This window comes from Heloderma suspectum, chromosome 7, assembly GCF_057233095.1.
Source record: "Heloderma suspectum isolate Gila_16-S chromosome 7, 16-S_ref, whole genome shotgun sequence".
NCBI classification, from domain to species: Eukaryota; Metazoa; Chordata; class Lepidosauria; order Squamata; family Helodermatidae; genus Heloderma; species Heloderma suspectum.
The window spans coordinates 67,243,109-67,267,729 of record NC_139464.1 but is presented as its reverse complement, the minus strand read 5'-3'; the positions used below and the strand labels follow the sequence as shown (position 1 = coordinate 67,267,729).

Here is a 24,621-nt window from a genome sequence, read left to right as displayed (position 1 = left end):
AGACTAAGCTTTATAGATTACTACATTATTTCAGATAAGGCTACATGCAAATCCCTTTCCTGAGCATGTAAATAATCAGTAACACTGCTGCCCACAAGAGATTTTAAACAATTAAAACTTCTGCCTGATTTTCAGCAAAACATAAATGTGCCATTAAAAACATTGTTGTAAAAGTCTGTGTTAATCCTAGTTTTTAAGGATTAATTTGGATCTATCAAATGTCTCTAAGTATGACAGATATTCCACATTTGTTTCCCATTTTTGGCCACTGTCTTTCTTTCCTCCATTGGCTTAGTCATTTTGTGCCACTCGTCTTCCTTTTAACCACGAGGGACTTTCAAACAGGATTGTTTCCCATTTTTAAACTATTAGGCAGGAGACAGCATAACTCGGTTGTTCTGTGTACGGTTTCATACACAGGTTATGCCCTTTAATTTAGGAACTTTCCACTGCCTGGCCCACAAAGTCCCTTGGGGTGCAATACTATGCATGTTAGATAGAAAAGGTCCTACAAATCCTAGCATGCGTGGCGGAGGGATGCCAAGAGTAGTAGAACTTTTTTTCTGTTTAAACGTGCATAGGATTGTGCCTTAAGTAATTGAAAAAGACACATAACACACATGCATGTGTTTTATGTCTTTTCCAGGGGAGGGTCCTTAGCTCAGTTGTGGAGGATATGCTTTGCATGCTGCTGCCAGTAAGAGCAGACTGTGTTGAGCCAGATGGGCCAATGGTCTGACTCGGTATGCAATAGCTTCGCACATTTACAGGCAGGTGTGGAATACAACTTTCAACAACAAAAGGGATGTGAAAAGCGCAGGATAAAAAAAGGACTTTCTATAGCAGTTTAAAAGGAGGCATTACAGGATTGCAGATACCTGCCTCAGCTGAGTGCAAGTGCACAGACTCTGACAAAAATATGGAGCTTCACCATGAATTAGTTCCACATTTATTTTTGTGAAAGGGGAACTTTGGGCATGCACAGTGGAGCCATCTGCTGCACTGAAATACACGAGGATGTCCTTTCTGGTAGGGGAACTCTGTGTGTACAATAACACTTCTGCTCATACTGTATTGGATAATAAACAACTACAAGGATTAGAATCTATGACTGCGGGAATTGTAACCAATTTAAAACAGAAACATAAATAAACTGATCTTATATCAGGCAAATACCACCTTAGAGCCTGCTCTAGCTGGACTGCCCCCCCCAAAAAAAACCAGGGTGATCTGTCACCATCTGCCCTGTGGGAAGGATCCTGATCACTTGTTTTCTTTAATTGTGTTTACTGTGATTGTATTAATGATTTTTGATGTTACTTGTAAGCCAGCCAAGAAAGTTTTGCATCCTAGAAGGTAGGTTATAAATAATAGTAATAATAAATGAATGCGTTAATGTTCTCTTAGATGTTCTTCAAACTAGGATCCTTTGGAAGCATTTTTCTAGGAGATAATTTTTCCCCACATTGGAAATCAAACTATGTCTTTTCTCAAAAACAAACAAACAAACAAACAATGCCCCCCCCCCCCCGCCGCCGAAACAAAACCCCTTCAGTAGAGGAAAATAGATATGATTTCCTTGACTTCTATGTAGGGACTTGATAACAGGACACTTATAGGAAGAGAGAGAATTGCAGTGTGGGTAAAAATCATATATTTTTTTGTTAACTTCTACAAGGAGTTAGTAATACCTTTCATTAAGCTGCCTAGCATTTTGCATTATAAAAGAATACTTTTTAAAAGTTCACATGCAAGTTCTAGTTTTCTTTGATTGTCCTCTTAGCCAGTTTAAGCTTTGAGAAAAGTATGAAATATGTAACTAGTAGATTTTTGCTGTTGTAATCTAATAATGCAGCGGTGCCCACAGGTGCCATAGTGCCTGCAGGCACCTCTATTGGTCTTCAATCTCTGCCCCTTAAAAAATAAATAAAAAAAATTGAAAGCATTAGGGTGCCATGTTCTCCTTGCTGTTCCTGAACCCACTGCTGATCAGCTCTTCAGCAGGCAGAAATAGAAAGCAAAGCGGAAGGGTAGAGAGGAGAGAGAGAGTGAGGCTAGAGGATAGGAGCGGGGCAAAACAGTGAGGTAAAGAGGTATGGGGTGGAGAAATAGTGAGGATAGAGGCTGGGAGTGGAGAGAAACCCCAAGATAAAGGGGTGAGTGGGAGAGAAATAGCGAAGATAAAGCCTGGGAGTGGAGAGAGAGTGAGAGAGCAAAAGGGAAAAGATTGGGTGGGTTAGGAAGCAACTCTTTACATTCCCCTCACCCCACAGTCTCTAACCTCACTATTTCTCTTCCCTACCCCCTTGATTAGCCAGGCCCCCATGACAGCCATTATGTGACTAGCTACATTCTCCATGTGAGGCATGTTTTGGTGGTGCCCACAGCAGTTTATAAAATTCCCAAATATGCCCACAAGTCCAAAGAGGTTGGGGACACCTGTAATAACGGGTCATTACTGAAGACACCATTTCACTTGGGAGGCCGAGTTTTGTCCAGCCTGGTAAATAGTTTTCTTGTTGGATCATTTGCCAACCCTTGTGTTTCTTTGCAGACCTGTGTAACATTCAGTTTGAGCAAGTTGAATTGTGTTGCTAATGATTTTCTGAACAAGGCTGGCACCTCTTTCATGAAGCACTTGTTTCTCTCTTGACGTGCAGTAACAACGATAACACAAAAGAATGGAGTCAATTTTTTTAACCTGAAGAAAAAATCAGGCACACAAGTTAGCCATTAAACTGCCATGAGTAAGGCTAGATGGAATTGACAAGAGATATTTTAAAGTCTGGCCGTTAGAAAACCTAAGTTCTAAAATTTCCTTTCATTCTAGCTGTCCGGGTTTATCGAGGATAGCCTCTATTTGCATCTCAGTTTTAGTTGCATATGAAAATAAATACCTGTTCATGTTATATATCAGGGTGTGCCCCTTTAGATGGCATTGGACTCCAACTCTCATCAGCCCTGGCTAACATGGTTAGTGGTCAGGTATGCTGGGACTTGTAGTCCAACAGCATCCAGAGGACCACTGCTGCTATATGCTAAACATGAGACATTCTCTGAGTATGGATCCCAATGTAGCCAGAAAGGCACCATCCACGTACAACAGGAAGGTATCAGCAGGCTTGGGGTAACCCCAGCTTTTATGGAAGTACAATAAATTTTTAGGGGGAAAACTGTAAGTGGGGAGACCCTAATAAAGCCCTATGAGGACTGAGCAGGACTGAAGATACTGCGTCTACAAAGCAGTTGTGACAAAGTATTTGATACTTTTTTCCAAAGTTGCTTCAGTAGAAAGCACTGAGATAATCAAGGAAATGTATCCTTGCTTAAGATACTGAGTTTATGGCTTTCTTCACACAGAGCTTTTATCCTGCAATTGAGATTGCTCCCTCACGGAAGTTTGCAGGCTCTTTACATGATGCTGTGACCCTTCAGGGCATCTCCTACACTAAATGCCCTTTGTTCTGTTTTTAAACAGATCGCAGATAATGAGCTATCAAACTACTCTGTTGTGTTCCACTTGAGTTCCCTCCGTGAAAAGAGGAAAAGTGGCAAGAAAAGGAGTGAGATCAACGAAAGATAATGGAAGACTCAGATATGGGGAGAAGGAGGGGAAAAGCGGAAGGGGGAAAGGAAGCACGTGAAAAAGGGAGTCATCATGATCCTGCATTTAAAATGGGAGCAGAAAACCCTGGTTTAAATGCAGGATTTTTGGCTGGTGTAGAGCTGTCCTATGTCTGATATCCCCTTCTTCCGAATCAACAAATATGGCTGAAGTGTCATATGAAACAGTAGCATTCAGATTTCACTGTGTTTATTAAGAGGCTCTCTCTCTTGTATAATAATAATAATAATAATAATAATAATAAATGTTACACTGCTTTCATATGCTTGGAATTTTATTGATCAGCATTAAACCCGACAAACAAAACCCTGACAAAAATGTCTTCTCCATATGGTGGTGATGATTGTGTCCACAAAATTGCTCCCAAAGCAACTCAGAAAATATATAGAAAATAGAGCGATAGCAATAAAGCAACAATATATGTAAGCTATTCACGAAGCATTTAAATAACCACTCTTTTCAATAAACCCAGTAACATTACAATAAACATAATATCAGCATTTCAATTATCAGTTTTATCACATTCAATAAATAAAATATCAACATTTTAATTAACAATGGCCTGGATACTCAGACACAAAACCTGAGCAGATTAGAATGAACAGATTAAAATATATAACACTAGAAACTTTTCATAGGATACACCACTAGCAGTGGTGCAGTACTAACAAAATGGTGACTCCCACCTGGGTGATCTTACTTCTTTCTTTCTTCCCTCTTCACACCAGGGGAGTAGAAATTTTTACTTCCCCAATCAGATCAAGGCCCTTGCTGCAGACTTGAAGCAGTAACTCCAAAGGGCTGATTCTCGTTAGGGTTACCCCTTTAGAGTTGCCTTTACTGTGATCTGTTATCTACAACATGATGGCCCTGCAACTAGGCTTCTGGATTGATACCTAACAGCCAGGTATCAAAGCTCCTGTGTCAGACACTCATCAAGGCCAGATGGGTCAGTGCAACCCCTTTCCAGCACTGACAGCAGCAACGGTTGATTGCTTATTCCCCTTTATTGTGAAATCTATCTATTTATTTCTGCTCTCTTCTTCCTGTTCTTTAGCAGGTTACAAGTTTACAAGAGAACCAATCCTCTCTCGTCATAATTGTCCAACCATTGGTGTGGATGCCTGAACTTAGGTGGTCTGTGTCTGAGCAGATGCGTGATCAGGTCAGCCGTGCCATCTGGAGTCCTGACTGCATGGAAGCCTACAGCCAAACAGCTTGTCATGTGTAGACTTCTTCAGTACAGATGTCTGTGCCAGCTAGGGGCAGAGTCAGCAGCATGTCTGACATCAGGGGTGGGGCTAGCAGCATGGCCCCACTCCTTGGTAAATCTGTGATGCACTTTTCACGTGATTCAGGGTTTCAGAGAACTCTAAAAGTTAGTAAGGTGGGACTTCTCTTTGCAGAAGCCATGCCAATTCTTCTGGAACAAGATTTGTTCTTCTTTATGCTTTAGCATTGTATATTTAGGAATACTTTCCACCAGTTACCTGCAACAGACATTAAACTAATTGGCCTCTGGATCCATTTGTAAAAATTGTGGACACCCATTATTATAACACTTTCTCCTTTGGATACCTCTGATTTTTTTTATCCATCTCAAGGTCACCCTCAATCCACTTTGACTGGACAGAGGAGTAACATGTTTTCCATAGTAAATTACTCTGGGCCTGATGTTACCAGCTGCTTTGATTCTGTGGAAAAGTCTGTTCCTCATTTAAGTGTTCTAGTCTATTGAACTCTATGACCATTTACTTACAGCATCACCCCCTACCCCCAATATGTCCCAATATGCTCTTTCGAGTGAGTTTTTATCCAGAGATAAACATCCCACTGTTTCTCTACATTCCGCCAGGTTTCTGTTATGCTCATTGTATCTATGTTCTCCTTTAGGACTAAGTACTCCACCTAGCGCATCTTGCTTTGGAGACTACTAGCATTAGCATATAAACACCTAGTCCTATTCTAAATTGTATGCTAGAAAATAAAATAAAAAATATTCAGAGCAAGTTGAGCATTTCCTGTAGGCTGAACACTAGGAAGTCAGTGCACACGACATGGGGGCCCTATACCAAAATAATTTCTGGGGCATCACCGGTCTGACTCGTGTACCATTATTTCTCCTTTATCAGCATTTCTCTCTTCATACAGAGTCAGTCCCATAAAATGGAACTGGACAAATAGATACTATAAACAAAGAGTTTCATCTTAAATTATGTATGTGCGAGCAGCATTTGGTTCTAGGAATGTGCTCGTTCCTCCATCTGAACAGTTTACTGCTATCTTCTGAGGAAGGAGTAGCCATGGTATTTTGAGCCGAGTTGCAAAGTATTTTAAGAGATCATAGTTCAAGGAAAAGGATCAGACACGTTTTTCCCCACAGGAAACTTCACAGATAATTACACAACAGCAGGGGCTCCTGTTCTGCTGTTTACTTAGCATAATAGTTGATCTAGGCCTACATATGGCCATGCAGTATGGGTCAATTAGTTCTGTTTGCCTGCACAGAAATTAATAACCACATGATGATCCATAACAGAATATAGTCTCCTAGAATTTAATGCAGTTATAGAGAAAGTATTTTTCCTGCAAAATAATGCAAATAAAGAATTCAGTGGGCTACAGAGAAATAAAACTAGGACTAAATTTTGATCAGGAACTGAAGAGTATGTGGAAGCTAGTCAAGGAGTAAATTCAGTACTGATATTTTCCAGTGTACCCAGGGAAGTGATAAGGTGAATAAACAACAGCTGTATAAACAGTAGTCATGAGGATACATGCAGAGAAGTCTCAAACCTAGGACATACCTGCTGCAGGTGGATGTCTTGCAAGCTTCTTTTCATTATGCATATTTGATAATTTCATGGTAGGGGTATCCAAGGGATTTGTGTATTTTAGTAAGCAAACTGAAAAGGAACTATCACTTTTAAGATTAGGTGGAAGTGTGAGATTTTTTTTTACAAAAGAGCATTTTGAGATCGCTTAGAATGTATAGTACTGGACTGATAGTTTCTGTTTTGCATCATGGTTAAGAATAGAAAGGGCTCCAATTGTACATTATTGAATAACTCAATAATGTACAATTAATAATGTACTCAGTAAGTAATTATGATGTTTTAATTAAGTGTTTGGAAACAAGAGATGCTGTGATCTTACACAGATTTTGTTAGGCAAGTCAGTCAAACATAGCCACATAATATTGTTTTATTTGCATTTTTAAACCATTTATCATGGCTCTGTCTAAAGAAGGACTTATTACTCCTTCTGATTTGGTACACGCTGGACATGACAAGAGTAGACAGTAAGCATCTTTTCTCTTAAAGTTTAGGACCAGCACATCCCCTTATGCTGCAACTCTACACCACTTATCTGGGAGTAAGCCCCAGTGGGACTTGTGTCTGAGTAAACATGTATAGGATTATACTGTTAATGATATAATGAATTTAAGAATTAGATGGCTGGACTGCACTGTCTACCAGTCAAAGGAAATCATTTCATTTTAACTGATTTCTCACCAGGAACAGGATGAAATGAAAGGAATTCAAGGAGACAGAAATCACACCATGTGCTTGTTAGGGAATTGTTCTCCCAGTGGATAACAATGGGATATGGATTTTTCCTGAAATTTAGGAAGAAACGAAGTTAAACAGTTTATACTTCACTGGCTAGGTTTGGATGTAACAATAACTCACAGTTTAGGATTTCATGTGCAAGCCTTCAAGTCCCTGTGCAAAAGCCTTGGATCCCTGTGTTCGTGTCTCTGTTATGTGGCTTGTTGTTGCTAGTGAGTACTATTTTAGTTTAGGGAAGCACTTGAAAAATTCCACCAGGACTTCAACAGCTTTCACCCTGCCATCAACCTGAGCCTAGACCAGTTCATCCAAAAGATTCACTTTCTGAATATTACTGTGCAACTACATAATGGACATGTAAGCACCACCTTATTTCATAAACCTACTGACTGCTACATATATCTACGTGTTTCTAGCTCCCATCCAGAACAACCACAAAATCCTACACTGCAAATTCACAACTTAAGGATTTATATTAGGAATTTTTTAGACTCCATGAAGGGAAAAACCTATCACTGAGGCCCAATTGGTACCCAGGAATAATCTTCTACAGGACAGACCCAGATCACTTATCACCTATAGCTCCCTGCTAAAGTCATTAGAGTCAAGCATTTATGGTTTTGCTTTTTGCTTCAAAGGTAGCTATTTGGGGGTTCTCCTTTTATGCCTTCCTTTTGTGACTCTTTGCAGATCCCCCCCCCATTTTCCTCTCTTACGAACATTAATCTTAACTTTAATTTCAACACATCTGTTATTCACAGTCCTGCTGCCTATAAGACTAGCATTTTCTTTTTCTCATAAGGTTTCTATTAAAATTAATAATTTGTGAAAAAAATGACCATTTTTGGCAAAGCAACAAATGCTTTAAATTAGCTTTAAAATGTTAACTATTAAAAAAGTAAGACTTGTGGGGAGAAATGACATTCTTTAGAATTAGAACTCATAGCATCTGATTTTAAGGGCAGTGTCCTAAAACCATTACAATACAGCTCCAGCTTGATGAATAGGGATTTTGGTTTACTTTTGCAGACTTCTCTTTTTCTTTTTCCATTAACAAACAAACAAACAAACAAACAAGAATAACCATTAATGAATAGAGTGAACAAAAGGCAGTTCTTGCTTTACAATCTGATTCCTAATTTACCTAAGCAATAACATAGATAGAGTCCTCAATTAAACAGAAAGATATAAAAGTTTCAGTGGGTATTTCAGGTAGAATTTTTAATAATGGAAGAATCTACCTCTCTCTTGGCTCCTTATACAAATAGCAGTATAAAAAGACATGACCAACAGGTTCTGTCTATCCAGTTCCACAAAGACAAAATTGTTCATGAAGCAGATTTTGATTAAATCAGTCAGTAGGAGAGCAGAGGGCAAAACCTTAAAATGTGTGAGCATAAATGCTCTCCTTTATTTGCAAACATTTAATGTTTACAAGCATGAAGGTCTAATAATATTATAATTTGAAATATTACTTAAAGATAATGGAGCACAAGTCTTAAGAGCTACAATTCTCAAATGATGTAAAAGCTAGTAATATTGGTGGTAACAAACCACTAAGATTTCCTTATGATTTCTCAAAAACATGGGAAGAAATTCAGAATAAGAGCTCTCTTTTTCATAACCTGCATCCACCGACTGACAAAGGAATCAGAAAACAATAAGGAAATATAACTAGAGGGGATAGTGGAAAAGTGCAAGTGCAGCCACTATTTCAGTGTGTGCATGTGTTTGTTTCACCAGAAAAATATATACCTGAAAATCAACTATACAGCCTTTAGTATTTGCTCTTGGACACTTCCATATGATGTGATTCTGTTCCAATAAAACATAAAAGTTTTCCAACTGTCCATAGGTGTTGACTGTGTTTTTTCCTCAAAGTCTTTTATAATGGTAAGTTTTACCATCACCAAGGTTTGCCATGTACTTGGAAGTATAGGCTTTTTTCAATGATGAAAGAAGAGAAAAAGAAAGGAAAATGGTGCCTATCTCATTTACTAGATCAGAGGTGAGCAACTTCAGGAGATCCATCCATTAAAAAAAAAAATGGGGGGGGGTTAAGGGGAAAAATGGCAACTGTAGCACAGTGGAGTGCCCAAAAGGTCAAATTTAGCCCCCGAAGTGTCAAATGTACCTTGCAAACAAGCTAAATTTGACCTTCTGGGTGCTCCATAGTGCTACAGACATAATTTCCCCCTATTTTTTCAGATTGCAGGGCATGGCAGGGGTGATATGCAGCCCATGGGCCACATGTTATCCATTCCTGTACTAGATGCACACTAGCAAGTTGAAAACGTTTTAAAGTGAGGAACTAGATGAGCACTAGTATGCCAGTCAGGCTTTAAGCAGAGCACCATGTACAATTACAGTATTTGGTTCCCCATTCCCCAAACTGTCATTTTTAAATGAGAAGGATATATACTTATGCACTTGGTAAAAAAACAACTTTTAAAAGGTCCTTACAACTTTAAATGAATGGAGAACAATATACACTATGTTGTGCTCTCACGTGCAAACTAACAAGTCTGGAAGTTTCCCTTCCCTAAAGGAATGGGGAAAAGTGCACTAAGATCCATACTAACATGTAAACTACTTCCAGGAGTACTACTGCCAACATGTAAACTATTGTAAATGTTAATATGATTGTGTGCATCATTGCATGCTGAAAACAAAACTGAGGCAATAACTGCTTCGAATTGGAGCTGTTAAAAGGGGGTGGACCCTAGATCTCTCCTATAAGGACTTGCTGGAGCCTTGGGGGAATGAAGCAGGGTACCCACAAGGGTCAGTTCAACACTTAAAATCCTGGGGATCACCTTGTTAGATCCTCTTTTCAAGGCCTGTCACTGTTAACAGTTGTCAAATTGCTGTCTCATCTTGTCAATTTCCTTGTATGTTTCATACTGCACTTAGTTTCCTTTGACCAACTGAAACATACAAGGGCATTGACAAGGCAAGGCCATAAGCACACAACTGCAAAAGACCAGCAACAAAAAAATTACAAACATATTTGTGCAAATTGCTGGGGCTGAAACATTATAGTACAGCCCCATTTGTGCAGATATTGGTGGGCCAAAAAAATAATTTTGTTGAATGAATGACATCTTCTCCAAAGTGCCATTTGGGTATTGTTGGTGGGGCTATCACTGGCAAGGGAGGCTTGAGGCGGCTCGGGCAGGCGCAATCAGGAAGAGTGACAGGGTTTTTGCTGCCCCTACCAAGTGGCTCAGTACCCGATCACTGTAAGCCATGATGGGTTGGCTTTGCTGGGTTTGGACAACATGCCAACCCATCATAGATAAAACAGCCTGTGCACCAAGCTATGAGATGTCAGGATGGCTTGTCGCCCCCAAACAAGCCACCTTGCGGGAAGCGGTCCATGTTCAGACAAGACGACAACCCATCATGGCTTGTTTCACATGATCACCCACGTTGGGTTGCCATATTATGTGAACCCAGTCATTGCTTATCTAAATTTAAAATGGATTTCTTGTGAACAAAATAATGGAAAGCTGTGCTGTAGTTTGAAAATTCTGAAAATAAAAGCAGAAGGGATGGTGCAGTTTTATAACCTCTTTGGCTAATTATGTAAACATGATCACAGATGAATCAACAGTGGTTTTGGGCCCAAGGCCATTTGTGTTCAGACACTGCTGTCTCACACGGACTGGGGTCATGTAGATTGGGTAATGCATTCTCCTCCTGATGGATAACTTTATTATATTTAAACAGAATTCTTTATGTGGACAAATACAAATGGCTACCATTCTATATGCATTCTGATGGATGCCACGTTTTAGTAAAATTATACCTGTTTTCAACCTGGCTTGCACTGGAATTTAGTTGACTCATCCAAACAATGAGCGATTACAGTACTGTGCAAAAGTCTTAGGCCACTACCAACTTTGTTGTTTTAGCAAAGTTTTAATGACCATCCATAATTATTTTTCGGTCTCTGTATTAAACAGAAAATACAGGAAATATGTACAGGCAAAAGTCAGTATTTAGTGTGACCTCCCTTGGCTCTAAGCACATCTTGAACTCTTTTGGGGAGACTGTCCTGACGTTTTCTGAAGTAATCTTCTGGTATATTTTACTAGGCTTCTTTCAGCACTTCCCAGAGTTCTTCTTTAGATGTAGGTTGTCTTCTATTTCTTTCTCTGTCCAGGTGATCCCATACTGCCACAGGTATGGACTCTGTGAAGGCCAGTCCATGACTGTCAGTGATTTATCAGCAGTTTTCCTCACTAAATATGATTTCACTGCATTAGCAGTGTGCTTGGGATCATTATCATGCTGAAAAATGAAACCATTCCCAGTCAGGCGCTTTCCAGAAGGAATGGCATGATGAATTAAAACCTGTCTGTACTTTTCAGCATTCATGATCCCATTAATACGGACAAGATCGCCAACACCACTGGCAGAAATGCAGCCCCAAACCAGGACAGACCCTCCACCATGTTTCACTGAAGGCTGCAAGCACTCATTCATCCATCTCTCTCCAACTCTTCTTCTCACAGATTGTCAACAATTGGACCCCAAAATTTCAAACTTGGATTCATCACTCCATAATACTCTTTTCCACTTATCCTCATTCCAATCCTTGTGAGCTTTAGCATATCTTAGCCTTTTCACCCTGTTCCCCTTCCGCAAAAGTGGTTTCTTGGCTGCTACCCTTCCACAAAGACCATTCCTGGCCAGGCACCTGCTGTTACTCTAATGTAAGGAGAGGTCACACTAAATACTTGCCACTTTAGCCTATGGAAGCTGTTTTTTCTGATTTTTTTTTCTATTGTTGAATACTGCATACAAATTTCCTGTATTTTCTGGTTGTATTCTAATGAAGAGACTGAGAAATAATTATATATGGTCATTATACCATTGCTAAAACAACAAATCTAATGGTGGCCTAAGACTTTTGCACAGTACTGTATAATCAAACTGTGTTACAGCATACTGAGACTCTTAAGACATGACATATGGGAAGTAATGAAGCTAGAACAGAAGTGTCTCTGCTAACTAGAATATTTTTTAAAATGCATTATTGCTAAGGAACATAAGTTAATGTTTTTAGTTTTGCACATATATTTGGAAAAAATATTTTTAATGTTGGCTAATGTTTTTATTTAATAGGAGACTTAGAACAGAATAAATCCCACAAGCATGTTAAAAGTACATTTCATTCTGTTTCTAGATCTATTAGCTGTGCCTAAGCATCCTTATGCTGCTATGGAGAATTGGGGACTAAGTGTTTTTGTGGAGCAGAGGATACTCCTGGATCCAAGCATTTCTTCCATATCATACTTACTTGATGTCACCATGGTCATTGTGCACGAGCTATGCCATCAGGTAGGAGACAAGCATATTCCTTGTGAGCATGCAATATTACACTGTGTGTGTAAGAGTGATATGACTTCCATGCTGAATGTTGTCTCAGGAAAATTAAGAGTAGTTCATTTTAGTTATACAGAAGCTCATAGGATTAACACATTAATTGAGAAACAACTGTGATGCAGAAATTATTCGAGATTAATACACTTTCTAATGATATAAGCAGTTCCCCACTATGAAACTGGTATCAGGTCAATATTAGAAAGTTTCCTTCCCTTTGGAGTGATTGTAATGGACTTTTGTCTTTATAGTTGAGTGTAGTGGTGGTCTCTGGAAATGATTTATTATGGCACTATAACAGTTTCAAGTTGAGTTTCATGTTCTTGTCAAAATTTGCATTGGCTGAAATCAATTTGATAGTCCCTATCCTCTCCATATATAAAGTTCGGAATAGTTTTCTTTCTTTCTGTTTCTTCCATGGCCCTCTGTTCATAAATGGTTAATATCTTGCCTCTCAGTGTATTGAAAGTCTTAAATATACTGGGGCATATTGCAGTAAACAATTATTTCACATTTGCCTCTATCTTCTTTCTTTGATCCAACCATATTATATGTTTTAAGTAATATGAGTTCAATGCAGACATTGGAAAGAATACACTGTAGGGAACAGAAACCTACTGGAAACCAATGTAGTCATAAATTCTAAGCTGAATTCTACTAAATATTTACTGTAATCTCACCTTTATTGAGATTTCAAATGACCCTTTTATAGACAAAATGTTAACACTTTCCCAGGATGGAAAATAGCACATAATCTGTAAATGATGGTTCCAAACTAGTTAAAGCTAAGCACTTTAAATTTCCATTAATTTCTTGGTAGACATTTAAGGACATGCTTAATTCTCCCATTGAAATAAATGGCTGATTAATGGTGCAATCCTGTGGCCACTAGACAGTGTCTAGATGGCTGTATGATTTTTCAGTTTCTGGGAACCGAGATCAGAACCAGTGCTCCGAGCTCGGTTCCCAGGAACCTGCCCCCTGCCTCCTCTCCCCTGCTGCCTTGTAGGTGGTGTGGCTCACCCCTGGCTCCGTGCTCATAAGAGCAGTTCAGAGTGGCCAAAAAGGGGGTGTTCCTGGGGCAGGGCAGGGGACTGTGGAAGCGCTGTTACAATGCTTCCTATGCACCATCCGGCCTCCCCTCCTGCTGCTCCGAGGTGCCCTGGCTAGACAGCTGAAATCAGCTGTGTAGCTGCAAATGCAGGGTGGCCAGAGCACGGAGGAGAAGATCCCCTCTGCACTCTGCCTGCCCTGTATTGGATAGTCATCCGCCTCCGACTATCCCCATAGGGTTGTGCCCTAAAAATGCTTAGCTTTGCCTGAATTGCCCCCTATGTGTAGTATATATTTTGTCTTAGATTGACTCATAGTATAAACATATGTTATACATAAGTTTAATACATACAATACATATACATTTTGTATAGATATTTTGTATTTTTGTATATACATACAAAAATATTTTGTATATACATACAAAAATGTATTTTGTTTACATACAAAATAGATATACAAAACAATGGAAGCATTCTTCTTGTTTAATATATCTTTTAACTATTTTTTCATGAATTACATTTTGTAATACTTGTATGGTATAAATTACATTTTCTTAGTATATGGTTAGTGATATTGCCAGTGGAGTTTTTTATATGCAGCCTAAAGATTCTCTTTTAAACCCCCCCCCACACACCTTTATCCTGCTGTTTCTGGTTATTTCTTAATCTGCCTACATTGTTCGGACTCATTTACTCTTCATGCAGTTTTGCAGATTTATTACAATAACACATTGTCAGGCTTATTGCTTTCTTAAATTTAGTTGTGATTTAAAATTAGGTTTTGCAGCTAACTCTCCTTCCTAGCAATGAAAATATGCTCATATATACTCATATTGGCCTATATCCAGCACTGGAATGGATCTCTAAATTGCTCAATGTGCTTTGACTCTACTAGACCCTTCCTTTAGCTGGCCTTTCATGTCGTCACTTGAAATGCTGGCAATGCTTGCTGGTCTTGAGCCTAGATATGAACTTCAGGGATTGATAATGCTCACTATGAAGCCGCTGACTTTTTCTCTGCCTCATATTAAAATCTAGATTGGAAAAGAATTTTCAGTTTACCCATCCAATCAGCTCCCGCCCATCCAAAAACCTCTCCTCTTCCTTTCCTTTAAACATCTTACTTTGCTGGGAAAGCTGTGGTGGTGGCCTTCTAGTCATGGGAAAAGGCATTCTAGCCACAGGAAGTGGGAAGGAGAAAGATCTGATCTTTCCTCTCTCTGGTATGCTGGTAGCCACATCTCTTCCCCCCCCCCCCCCGCCCATCCCCTCTGGCACACAGGAAGAAAGACCACAGTGAGTTGTTGTTGTCCCAGTGTAGTTTTCCCAAGGACTGTTACAACTCCATTGGGGCCCTTCTTCCTGGCCCTCTACTAGTGCATCAGAAAAGGGAGAGTGGAAAAGACAAGTCTTACTAGTTACTAGGTACATTTACCTGCTATATTTTAATTACTGCATATATTTAGTAGTCGCAAGGCAACCAAGGGGAATTTTTCATCACCTCTGATTAATTGTAATATGTAGAAGGTTCTCACCTCCTCTGTTTTAGCTTATCTCTTCTGAAGAGCTGGAAAAGCTTATGGATGGTTCCTGGGTGGTCTCCCATCTGAGCAGGTTACAGCATTAGACGAGCTTAACTTCAGCAATAGACCTGCATCATGTACCTTCAGACTATATTGGCCACATTTAAGTAGATGTTTTAGGTTCTGAGTAACTAATTACAAGAATTTAGCTCTTTTCTGGAATTAGATATTTTATTACAGGGCTATCATATACTGTGCTGACTGATCCTGCACCTGCTTACTTAATAGCTGCTCACATAGCACGCTAACCCACACTCAGTGGTTGAGTGTGAGTTGTTTTGAAACGTGAGTTGTTTGTTGTACTGTGAGTTATCATGTTGTCTGAACACAGCCAGGGTGGCTTGTTAACCATGCAGTATGGCTTATTTTTCTCGAACAAGCCACCTTGAGAACCCATGGTTTGTTATTGGGTTGTTCTGGGTGGTTAACAAGTCACAGTGCATGGTTAACAAGCCCCCCTGGCTCCGTTCAGATAACATGATAACCCATCCTGTGGAAAACATACTGCATTCAGACAACATGCTTAACCCATAGTTCAACAGACAACCCATGGTTCAAAACAGCCCACACTCAACCACTGAGTATGGATTAGGTTGTGTGAACAGCCCTAGTTCCACTCTGTTACATGGGCCTCACTTCCATATAAGTTTGCACAGAATTGCATTCTAAAGCTATTTTCCAATCCATTAGTAACTGGTTTTTCCAATCCAAAGAACCGTTTTTTTTAATTAGCCATGGATTTTAGCTACCTTCCCCTTCTGCCTGACCAAGGATTCTGTGCTATTCAAAAGCATGTATACTTCTGCTCCACCATAAATTGGCCCAACAAAAATACTTTCTCATCTGTCTTGTATCCATCATTTTGGGAGACCGTGTTGACAAGGTCTCCTGATTGTCCTAGATTTAGGCTTTATATGTTTAATAGAACTTCTCTTTAGATCACTTGGAGCTCTTTTAATATTCATGATTTTCCGGCTAGAATCGAAGAAGATGCCTAAATCTGATGTCCTGACATAGAATTATGCCCAGTGATTTCTGCATTAAACCTATACCTTCCAGTAAAGGCTAGTGCCTATCTTTAAAACTACATTTGATTTCATTGTAAAGGGGATGCAGGATCATCCACCATCAATTCATAGGTTAATTTTTTCACTGAGTAGTGAATGACCTATTCTTTTTTTAAAAAATGCACCTTATGTCTTGTCTAAACTTTTCTGTCCATCTGTGAAATGGAAAGATAGAATAAAGAGCCTTTTGCTAGTTGAAAACATTTCTAAAGCAGTTAGTTATATACTGAACAGAGCTTTTAATATATTAATATTAATTGTTCTTTGACTAATTCAAAACGTATTTAATTCCTCCTATTTGTGCATAGGAGGACATAAGATAATGAAGTAAATATGCCTCAATTTGATAGCCTTCTGGAATTTCTCAGGAGTACTCTTACTAACTGTAGTAGATGGATTATATTTTAAATGAAACAGCAGTAGGTTATTTGGCTCACTTGCAAAATAGGTTGTAACTACGGCTTTCATTTGATTAATCACAGAGTTGTAATCTATTCATTGATTAGATACAACATATTTGCATATCAATAAAATAGTTTTTCTAAGGAAAAATGTATGATTTATTTTTAGATGATGCACATGTATCATGTGGGCGCCATCTTGGAAGAGACATTCCCTCTTGAGTTGTGAGAACAGGATAACTGCCTTTTCTAAAAAGTGCTTACCACCCATTGATTTTTAAGGACTTACATTAAAATATTATTTATCTATAAAATATATAAAATAAATAAATAATAAATAAAAACAACCATTTTTAAAATGTCTTCCACCAAATTTATCAGGGACAACTTGGTTTGCTATATTGCATACAGGAAAAGAGAAATTGCGGTCTAATAATAAACAATTGCGGTAAAATCTTCCTGCAGTCCTGCAGCAACCACCTGTCTATCCCGCCATAATCTTAAAGCAAGTTCTGTAATCATGTAATTGAACAACTATGAGAAAGGACCACTGACTTTGTGGCATTTTTGGTGGCAGAGTTTGTGGTGAGGAAGGAGGGAGAAAACACGAATAAAATAATTAAATAAATAAAAATCTAATGTTCTTGTGTCCAATTAGGCATAAGTCCATATCACGTTAATGTTATTAAACTGAGTTTACATATGTAGCTGTTTTAGATAAACATTAGTAGGGTTTGTTCACAACCCCCAAAAGTAAGAAAACAACAACCATGTTTTAGAAAATGTATTCTAGCTTAAAAGATTTGAATGTGAACATTCTGAAATTGTTTGAAATGTATATTTAATTACCACAGTGTATATTTGACTAATTCTATGTGAGTGGGTTGGATCCAGGCTTAGTCATACTTAGAGGAGGCCCACTGAAATCAGTAGGACTTAAATTAATCATGACTAACTTAATTCCTATTGATTTAAGCAGGCCTATTCTAAGTATGACTTCAATCCATTAGAAACGAAGTTGCCATTTTATACAGTTTAAGTGATCACTGATGGCAGTAGCATATATTTAACCTGAAGAATTCAATGCTGTTACAAATGACAAAGGTATATCTGGAGCCTTAAAAACAGGATTCCAACAACTTTTCAATGAAAAGGTTTATTAAGCACTGGTAGCAAAACTGTTCAAGAACTGTATCTTAACTTTCAGGTTGAAGTTTGCTTCTCTGCCACATTTGGAAATATATAAAAAGATAAGGGTTATATGGGCAGTTATAAATTTTCCTTGTATACTTCTACTATTGCTTGTAGTAATTACCATTGTCAGAGATAGGATACTATTAAAGAGTTATGTGGAGTGGAAAAAAAATCCATTTTTTCCCCAGTGCTTTATTTTTCCCCAGAACTTTTTTTCCCATTTCAGAAGTCCATTAATTAATTAATTAATTATATTTCTATACCTCCCCATAGCCAAAGCTCTCTGGGCGGTTCACTACAATTAAAAACCATTAAAACACATTATATAAAGTATAAAAACCATTCGCATAAGGACATACAACAGATAGCACATGCAACAACAACATATATCTAAAGCAATTTAAAATAGTTAATAAAAATGAATGTATGCCAATTGCAAATACAATATTAGGCAAGCTTGGCAGTTTTAAAGTTGTAATTAATGTTTTTCAGGTGGTTATCCTTAGCAAGTATGTGAGAGAATACATATATGTCATTGAAATACATATATGTCTCATATTTCTTAAATGGAATTAAAAAATACTGACAGCAAAACTGAAGGTAGCCCAAAAACCTTAATGAAAGAGAGTTGAACTCTGTTGAAATAGATGAGTGGTTGTTGGCATATCTTGCACATTTCTTTGGGTTGCTAAAATTTAGGGTGCAGTCCTATTGGGATAGTCGGCCACCCCCAAACTTGGAGGCGGCCGACTATTCAATGCATGGTAGATGGATCAGAGAGGGGGTCCTCTCCTCTGCACTCCGGATGCCCTGCATTTGTGGCTAGACAGCCGATTTTGGCTGTTTAGCTGGAGACTTTGGAGTGGGAAGGAAGGAGGCCACACAGTGCATAGGAATTGCTGTAACTTCTCCTGCCTGCCCCACCCTCGGGAATGCCCACTTTTCACCTGCTCCATGCTGCGTTATGAGCACAGAGACAGGGAAGAATTGTCCCTCCTACAAGATGGTGGGGAGCATGGTTTCTGGGAACTGAAAAATCCTATGGCCGTCTAGGCACTGTCTAGCGGCCATAGGATTGCTCTCCTAGGGTGCAATCCTATGCGTGTTTAGATAGAAAAACGTCCTACAGCTCCCAGCATTCCCCAGCCAGCCAGCTGGAAGTTGTACAACTTTTTTCTGTCCAAACATGCATAAGATTGCACCCTAAGTGTGTGAACAGTTTTCAGTAGCTTTGTTCTCTCCTCCTCCTCCTTGTCCGTCTGCTCCATGTCATCCTTCAAGCAATTGTTTTCTTTTTGATATTCCACACTTTCGCACCTTCTCAATGGTAGCTATCATAAAACAATTTATAAAATCTGGCTAGGATTACAGAAACAGCAGCCCAAAGCAATTCCAAGGAAGTAGTAAAGGAAGGCACATGATGAAGAAATGACACAGGGAACTCTTCAGTGTTTGAAGAGTAAATAGCCCACTCCCCAGTTGGTGGAGGTGTGACAGTTTTAACTACGCAGGATTAATTTAATTGCTTAATCACCTAGTCACACCTGTTAATTGAATAAAGCCTGTAGCCTAGAACCTAATGTAGAGGGACCATTACTGTGACAACTCAAAGGGTTCTTATAATACTTGACCCTGGGATACGAAAGATTTTCCTGACTCTAGGTACGGTTAGTGAATCAGGAACCTTGTTGTTGTTGTTGTTCACTCGTGTCCGACTCTTCGTGACCCCATGGACCATAGCACACCAGGCCTTCCTGTCCTCCGCTCTCTCCCGCAGCGTGCTCAAGTTCATATTCATTGCATCGGTGATGCTATCTAGCCATCTCATCCTCTGCCGTCCCCTTCTCCTTTTGCCTTCCATCTTTCCCAGCATCAGGGTCTTTTCCAGGGAGTTTTCTCTTCGCATTAGGTGGCCAAAATATTTGAGCTTCAGCTTCAGTATCTGTCCTTCCAATGAGCAGGTTTGATTTCCTTTAGGATTGACTGATTTGACCTCCTTGGAGTCCAGGGCACTCGTAAGAGTCTTCTCCAGCACCACAGTTCAAAGGCATCAATTCTTCGGCGTTCAGCCTTCCTTATAGCCCAGCTCTCACAGCCATACATTGCTACTGGGAAAACCATAGATTTGATTATATGAATCTTTGTCGGCAAGGTGATGTCTCTGCTTCTTCCTACGCTGCCTAGGTTTGCCATAGCTTTCCTCCCAAGGATCAAGCGTTTTTTAATGTCATGGCTACAGTCACCGTCTGCGGTGATCTTGGAGCCCAAGAAACTAAAATCTGTCACTGCTTCCATTTCTTCCCCTTCTCTATGCCAGTAAGTGATGGGGACAGATGCCATGATCTTAGTTTTTTTAAATGTTGCGTTTCAAACCAGCTTTTGCACTCTCCTCTTTCACCCTCAACAAGAGGTTCTTTAGATCCTCTTCACTTTCTGTCATTAGGGTGGTATCGTCTCGGTATCTGAGGTTGTTGATAATTCTCCCGGCAATCTTAATTTCGACCTGTGATTCATCCAACCTGGCGTTTCTCATGATGTACCTGCATATAAATTAAATAAGCAAGGCGACAATATACAGCCTTGTCGTACTCCTTTCTCAATTTTGAACCAGGCAGTTGTTCCATGTCCAGTTCTTACTGTTGCTTCTTGACCCTCATACAGGTTCTCAGGAGACAGGTAAGGTGGTCTGGTACTCCCATCTCTTTAAGAATTTGCCAGAGTTTGTTGTGATCCACACAATCAAAGGCTTTAGCGTAGTCAATGAAGCAGAAATAGACATTTTTCTGTAAGTGTCTTGCTTTCTCTATGATCCAGCGAATGTTGGCGATTTGATCTCTAGTTCCTCTGCCTCTTCGAAACCCAGCTTGTACTTCCGGTAGTTCTCAGTTCACATGCTGCTGAAGCCTAGCTTGTAGGATTTTGGAATTTAAAAAGGAGCAATGCTACTTTGTCCTGCTTGCTAAATCTAAAAATCTCCTTGTAAAGCATGAGTGTGGCTCTTTGCTTCTTTCCAGTATATATAATTGAATATAAGATTCAATTGTCATTTCTTGTTGCATCACAGATTCACTGCAACTTTTTGGACTTGTGGGTTTCTCCATTTATTTACCAAGTGTTTAACTCAGCATGCTTAAATAAAAGGTGTTCTATCTTTTTTTCATTAACAGATTTTTTTCTGGTAGGAAAAAAGACAGAAGATGTGGTGGAAAAACACAGGAGGGCTACAAATGGAACATGACATTGGGCCAGTTCACATGATCAAACAAGCCAGTGTGGCTTAAATAAAACATAGTGGCTTGTTTTAATCCTTGGCACATGCTGGGATTAAAACCATTTCTCTAATTACCTGGCTGGGCACGGCTTGTCGTGTCATATGAATTGGGCAGCATGGCTTGTTAGAGGGGAAAGCAACCCTCAACTGAACCTACAGCAGGCAGCAGGGATTAAAACAAGCCACTGTGGCTTATTTTGATTGTGCCAACCAGGCCATTATCTGGACCTCGCATAAAATTCTGTGAATGAGGCAAGGTAATTCCACAATAAAAGCCTCTCCAGAAAGCAGCCACAGTGTCTCTGAGATTGTTGTTTGGTACTTATTGATACTTTAAACAAAACCTGATAGAAGATGTCTAGGATGCAGTTATCTTCAAGGGGTAACCATTCTGTGGTGAGTGCTTAGACCTATTGGTGATTCCACACAAACCCTTTATTAAAATGATTGATAACAATCTGAGATAATGAAAAGATAATAAGTCACTACCACTTTTTGTGCAGCAATTTTCCATCAACTTGTTGTATAAAATTTATTCTACCCCATTATAAAAAATAGAATGTGAATAAATGATATTTTTGAAAAAAACATAGCTTAATGCAACTTCTCTTTTAGTGGTTTGGTGACCTCGTGACTCCTGTTTGGTGGGAAGATGTATGGCTTAAAGAAGGCTTTGCTCACTATTTTGAATTTGTTGGAACTGACTATCTCTATCCAGGCTGGAATTTGGTAAGTTTCTCTTTTTTTCTTTATTTTGTGAGTCTTGATGAAAGGATGTGTTGCTCTTGCATTCCTGGTTAGTGTCAGATGAGCCATAGCTCAATTGTTGAGCACATGTTTGAATGCAGAAGATTCCAAATTCATTCCCTAGTATCTCCAGTTAAAAAACTCTCAGGTGGTAAAGGAAAGATATTTGCCTGAAACCTTGTAGGCTCGCTGCAAATCACAACATAGAAATAATGGGCTAAATAGAACATTTTTCTGATTTAGTGTAAGCACCTTTGTGGCATATTATTACAGAGCACTGAAAAATGCCAAATAGTATGTGCAAGTATCAGATGTTCAATAAAGCAAAATCAGTAGGTGCTGAAATTATTTGACAATGTTCCAGAAGTGTAATCTTCCATTTACTACAAAAGAAATAAGGCCATGCTTGTAATAAATGAAAGTTAAAATAACTACTCCCTCTACATTCAAGAGCATTTCAGATCTGAATGGTAAAAACAGAGCACCAAACCTTTATGCAAATTCTATCCCCCCCTCCCCCCAAAATGCAAACTGTAATATCTTCTGTGATTCTTGATACCGTATTGCATTTCAGTTACCATAATAATATCAGAAGGTAAAATAGATCCCTTTCAAGTTTTGTGAAATTCAGTGCAGTACTAACTGTTCTTTCCTTGGGAAAACATTTTTATGGTCCCCATAAAAATGTTTGTGCATAGGTATTACCTGATTTTGAGGATAATGTTCTTTTTTGTTAAAATCTGATTTCTTATATTTTGCCATATTTACCTATTTATCTATAATCATTGCAAAATAAACCTCTATCAAAAAGATATCCCAAATCCATAATACCATGGGGACTCAGGTATAGATGCATATGTCCATTTCTCTTCCTCTGACATTCACATTTTTAAAATCTCAAATTCTTTCCATGATGAATATGAAAAAAATGGCAAATTTTAGTAAATCCCTCTTTGTGGCCTCTGTGCATCACACATATGGGTTCTGCGCCTGTTTCAGAACTTTGTTGGAACCTTCCAGAGTTGAGACTTTTAGGCGGGAAGCCCTCCTTCCCTTCTTCCCACCTGCAGTGCTTCCATTGTTCTCCTCAGTTTCTCTTTGACCGTCACAGTAGTAGCATTCTTGAGAGATTTCGTCTGACTAAATCCCTAGATCTCCTAGTGACTGAGCTGAGCTTCTTGGTTTTTCTTCACTTTTCTCTATCTTTCCTTTTGTTTCTTCACACTTCACAAAAGGAAAGGTGTTTTTTTTCTTCATGGCATATTACCGCCTTTGCGGCTCCCTTCAGCGACCTATGGCATCTGTCTCTCATGGCATTGGATGAAGTCCACATTCTTGGTTCCACATTGGAAGGGAGATAAGAGATTTCTTGTATCCACCTGTCACCCTTCGACAGTACCTGTACTTTATCACCAAGGTACTCACTGGACTCCAGAAGAGATTCACCCAACTCATACTACTTGAGATGCGCTGATCATTTCTAATCAGACAAAATTGGATGAAGATTATCCTGAAGAGATCCTTATTACAGTAGATACTGTTGTTCATCATCTTAATCCTGGGATAGAAGATTCTTAAGGAGAGACTCCCCTCCAAGATGATACAAAGATCAGTACTTCAAACCATAGCCCCCTCTGGATTGAGGGATATCAACTGCCTTTGAAAGATCCCCATGACACATACCAGTAACTCTGACTGTCATTCTCCCTCTACTCCAGGAAGGGGATTGGCTTGCTTTTGTGGATCTTAAGGATGCTTATTTCCACATTTCCATTTGCCCTTGCCATTGTCGGTACTTGAGGTTTGCCATTGGTGAGCGGTACTACTAATTTTGGGTCCCGCTGGTTTTGCTACTGCTCCTAGAGTATTCACTAAGTGCATGGCAGTAGTTGCCATCCACCTTCGTTTGCAAAGCATTACAGGATTCTCATGTATTGATGATTGTCTTATCGTAGCCCCATCTCAACTGTTACTCACCACCCACCTTTATTCCACTCTTCTCCTTTCATATCTAGGCCTCTGTGTCAATATGACCAAATCCCTCCTCGTCCCAGTCACTCGGATTCAGAACATCAGAGCTATTCTAGACTTGGTATGGGCAAGGTCATTCCTTCCTATTAACTAGACTGTTTTAGACTCTGGTCTCTGCTTCTGCTATGCAACGATACTTGGACTCATAGCCTCAGCCACCTTTGTCACCCTCTTTGTAAGACTCCTGGTGCGAACTCTTCAAGCATGGTTTCTCACAGTTTTTGTCCAGAAAAGGACCCACTTCGAATTAGACTGCTGCTGGCGGCTTGGTCTGTTGTTCCTTCCACCTGTGCATGATCTCATACCTTCAGTGGGGATTTCCCTTCAGGCAAAGACAACCATCCTGTATCGTGACCACTGATGTCTCGACTTCTGGCAGGGGGGCATGTTGCAATCCATATTGAGTCCAAATGGTCTTTAGAAGCGAGAAAGTACCACTTCAATCAGCTCAAGTTGTTAGCTGTTGAGAAGGCCCTTATTGCCTTTGAAACCATTTTCCATAACCAGGTCATGCAGATCTCAATGAACAACACTGCCACTATTTGGTACATAAACCAACAGGGGGGTATCCAGTCGGGGCCTCTACTTTGGCTTACTTGAGATATTTGGAACTGGGCTATATCTCAAGGTGTCAAGATGCATGCTATCAGTCTCTCAGGGGTGGAGAATATACTGGCCAAAGCT

The 24,621-nt window shown here is 39.4% G+C and overlaps 1 protein-coding gene across 1 annotated transcript in view; it reads left to right on the top strand.

The window, feature by feature from the left end:
• TRHDE (thyrotropin releasing hormone degrading enzyme) overlaps positions 1 to 24,621 on the top strand; it is a 379,983-nt gene that overhangs the window by 164,428 nt on the left and 190,934 nt on the right. Inside the window, exons 4-5 of the mRNA XM_084810483.1 lie at positions 12,392 to 12,546; positions 21,775 to 21,888. Coding sequence (XP_084666609.1) covers positions 12,392 to 12,546; positions 21,775 to 21,888 — 269 coding nt within the window. The remainder of the gene's footprint in view (positions 1 to 12,391; positions 12,547 to 21,774; positions 21,889 to 24,621) is intronic.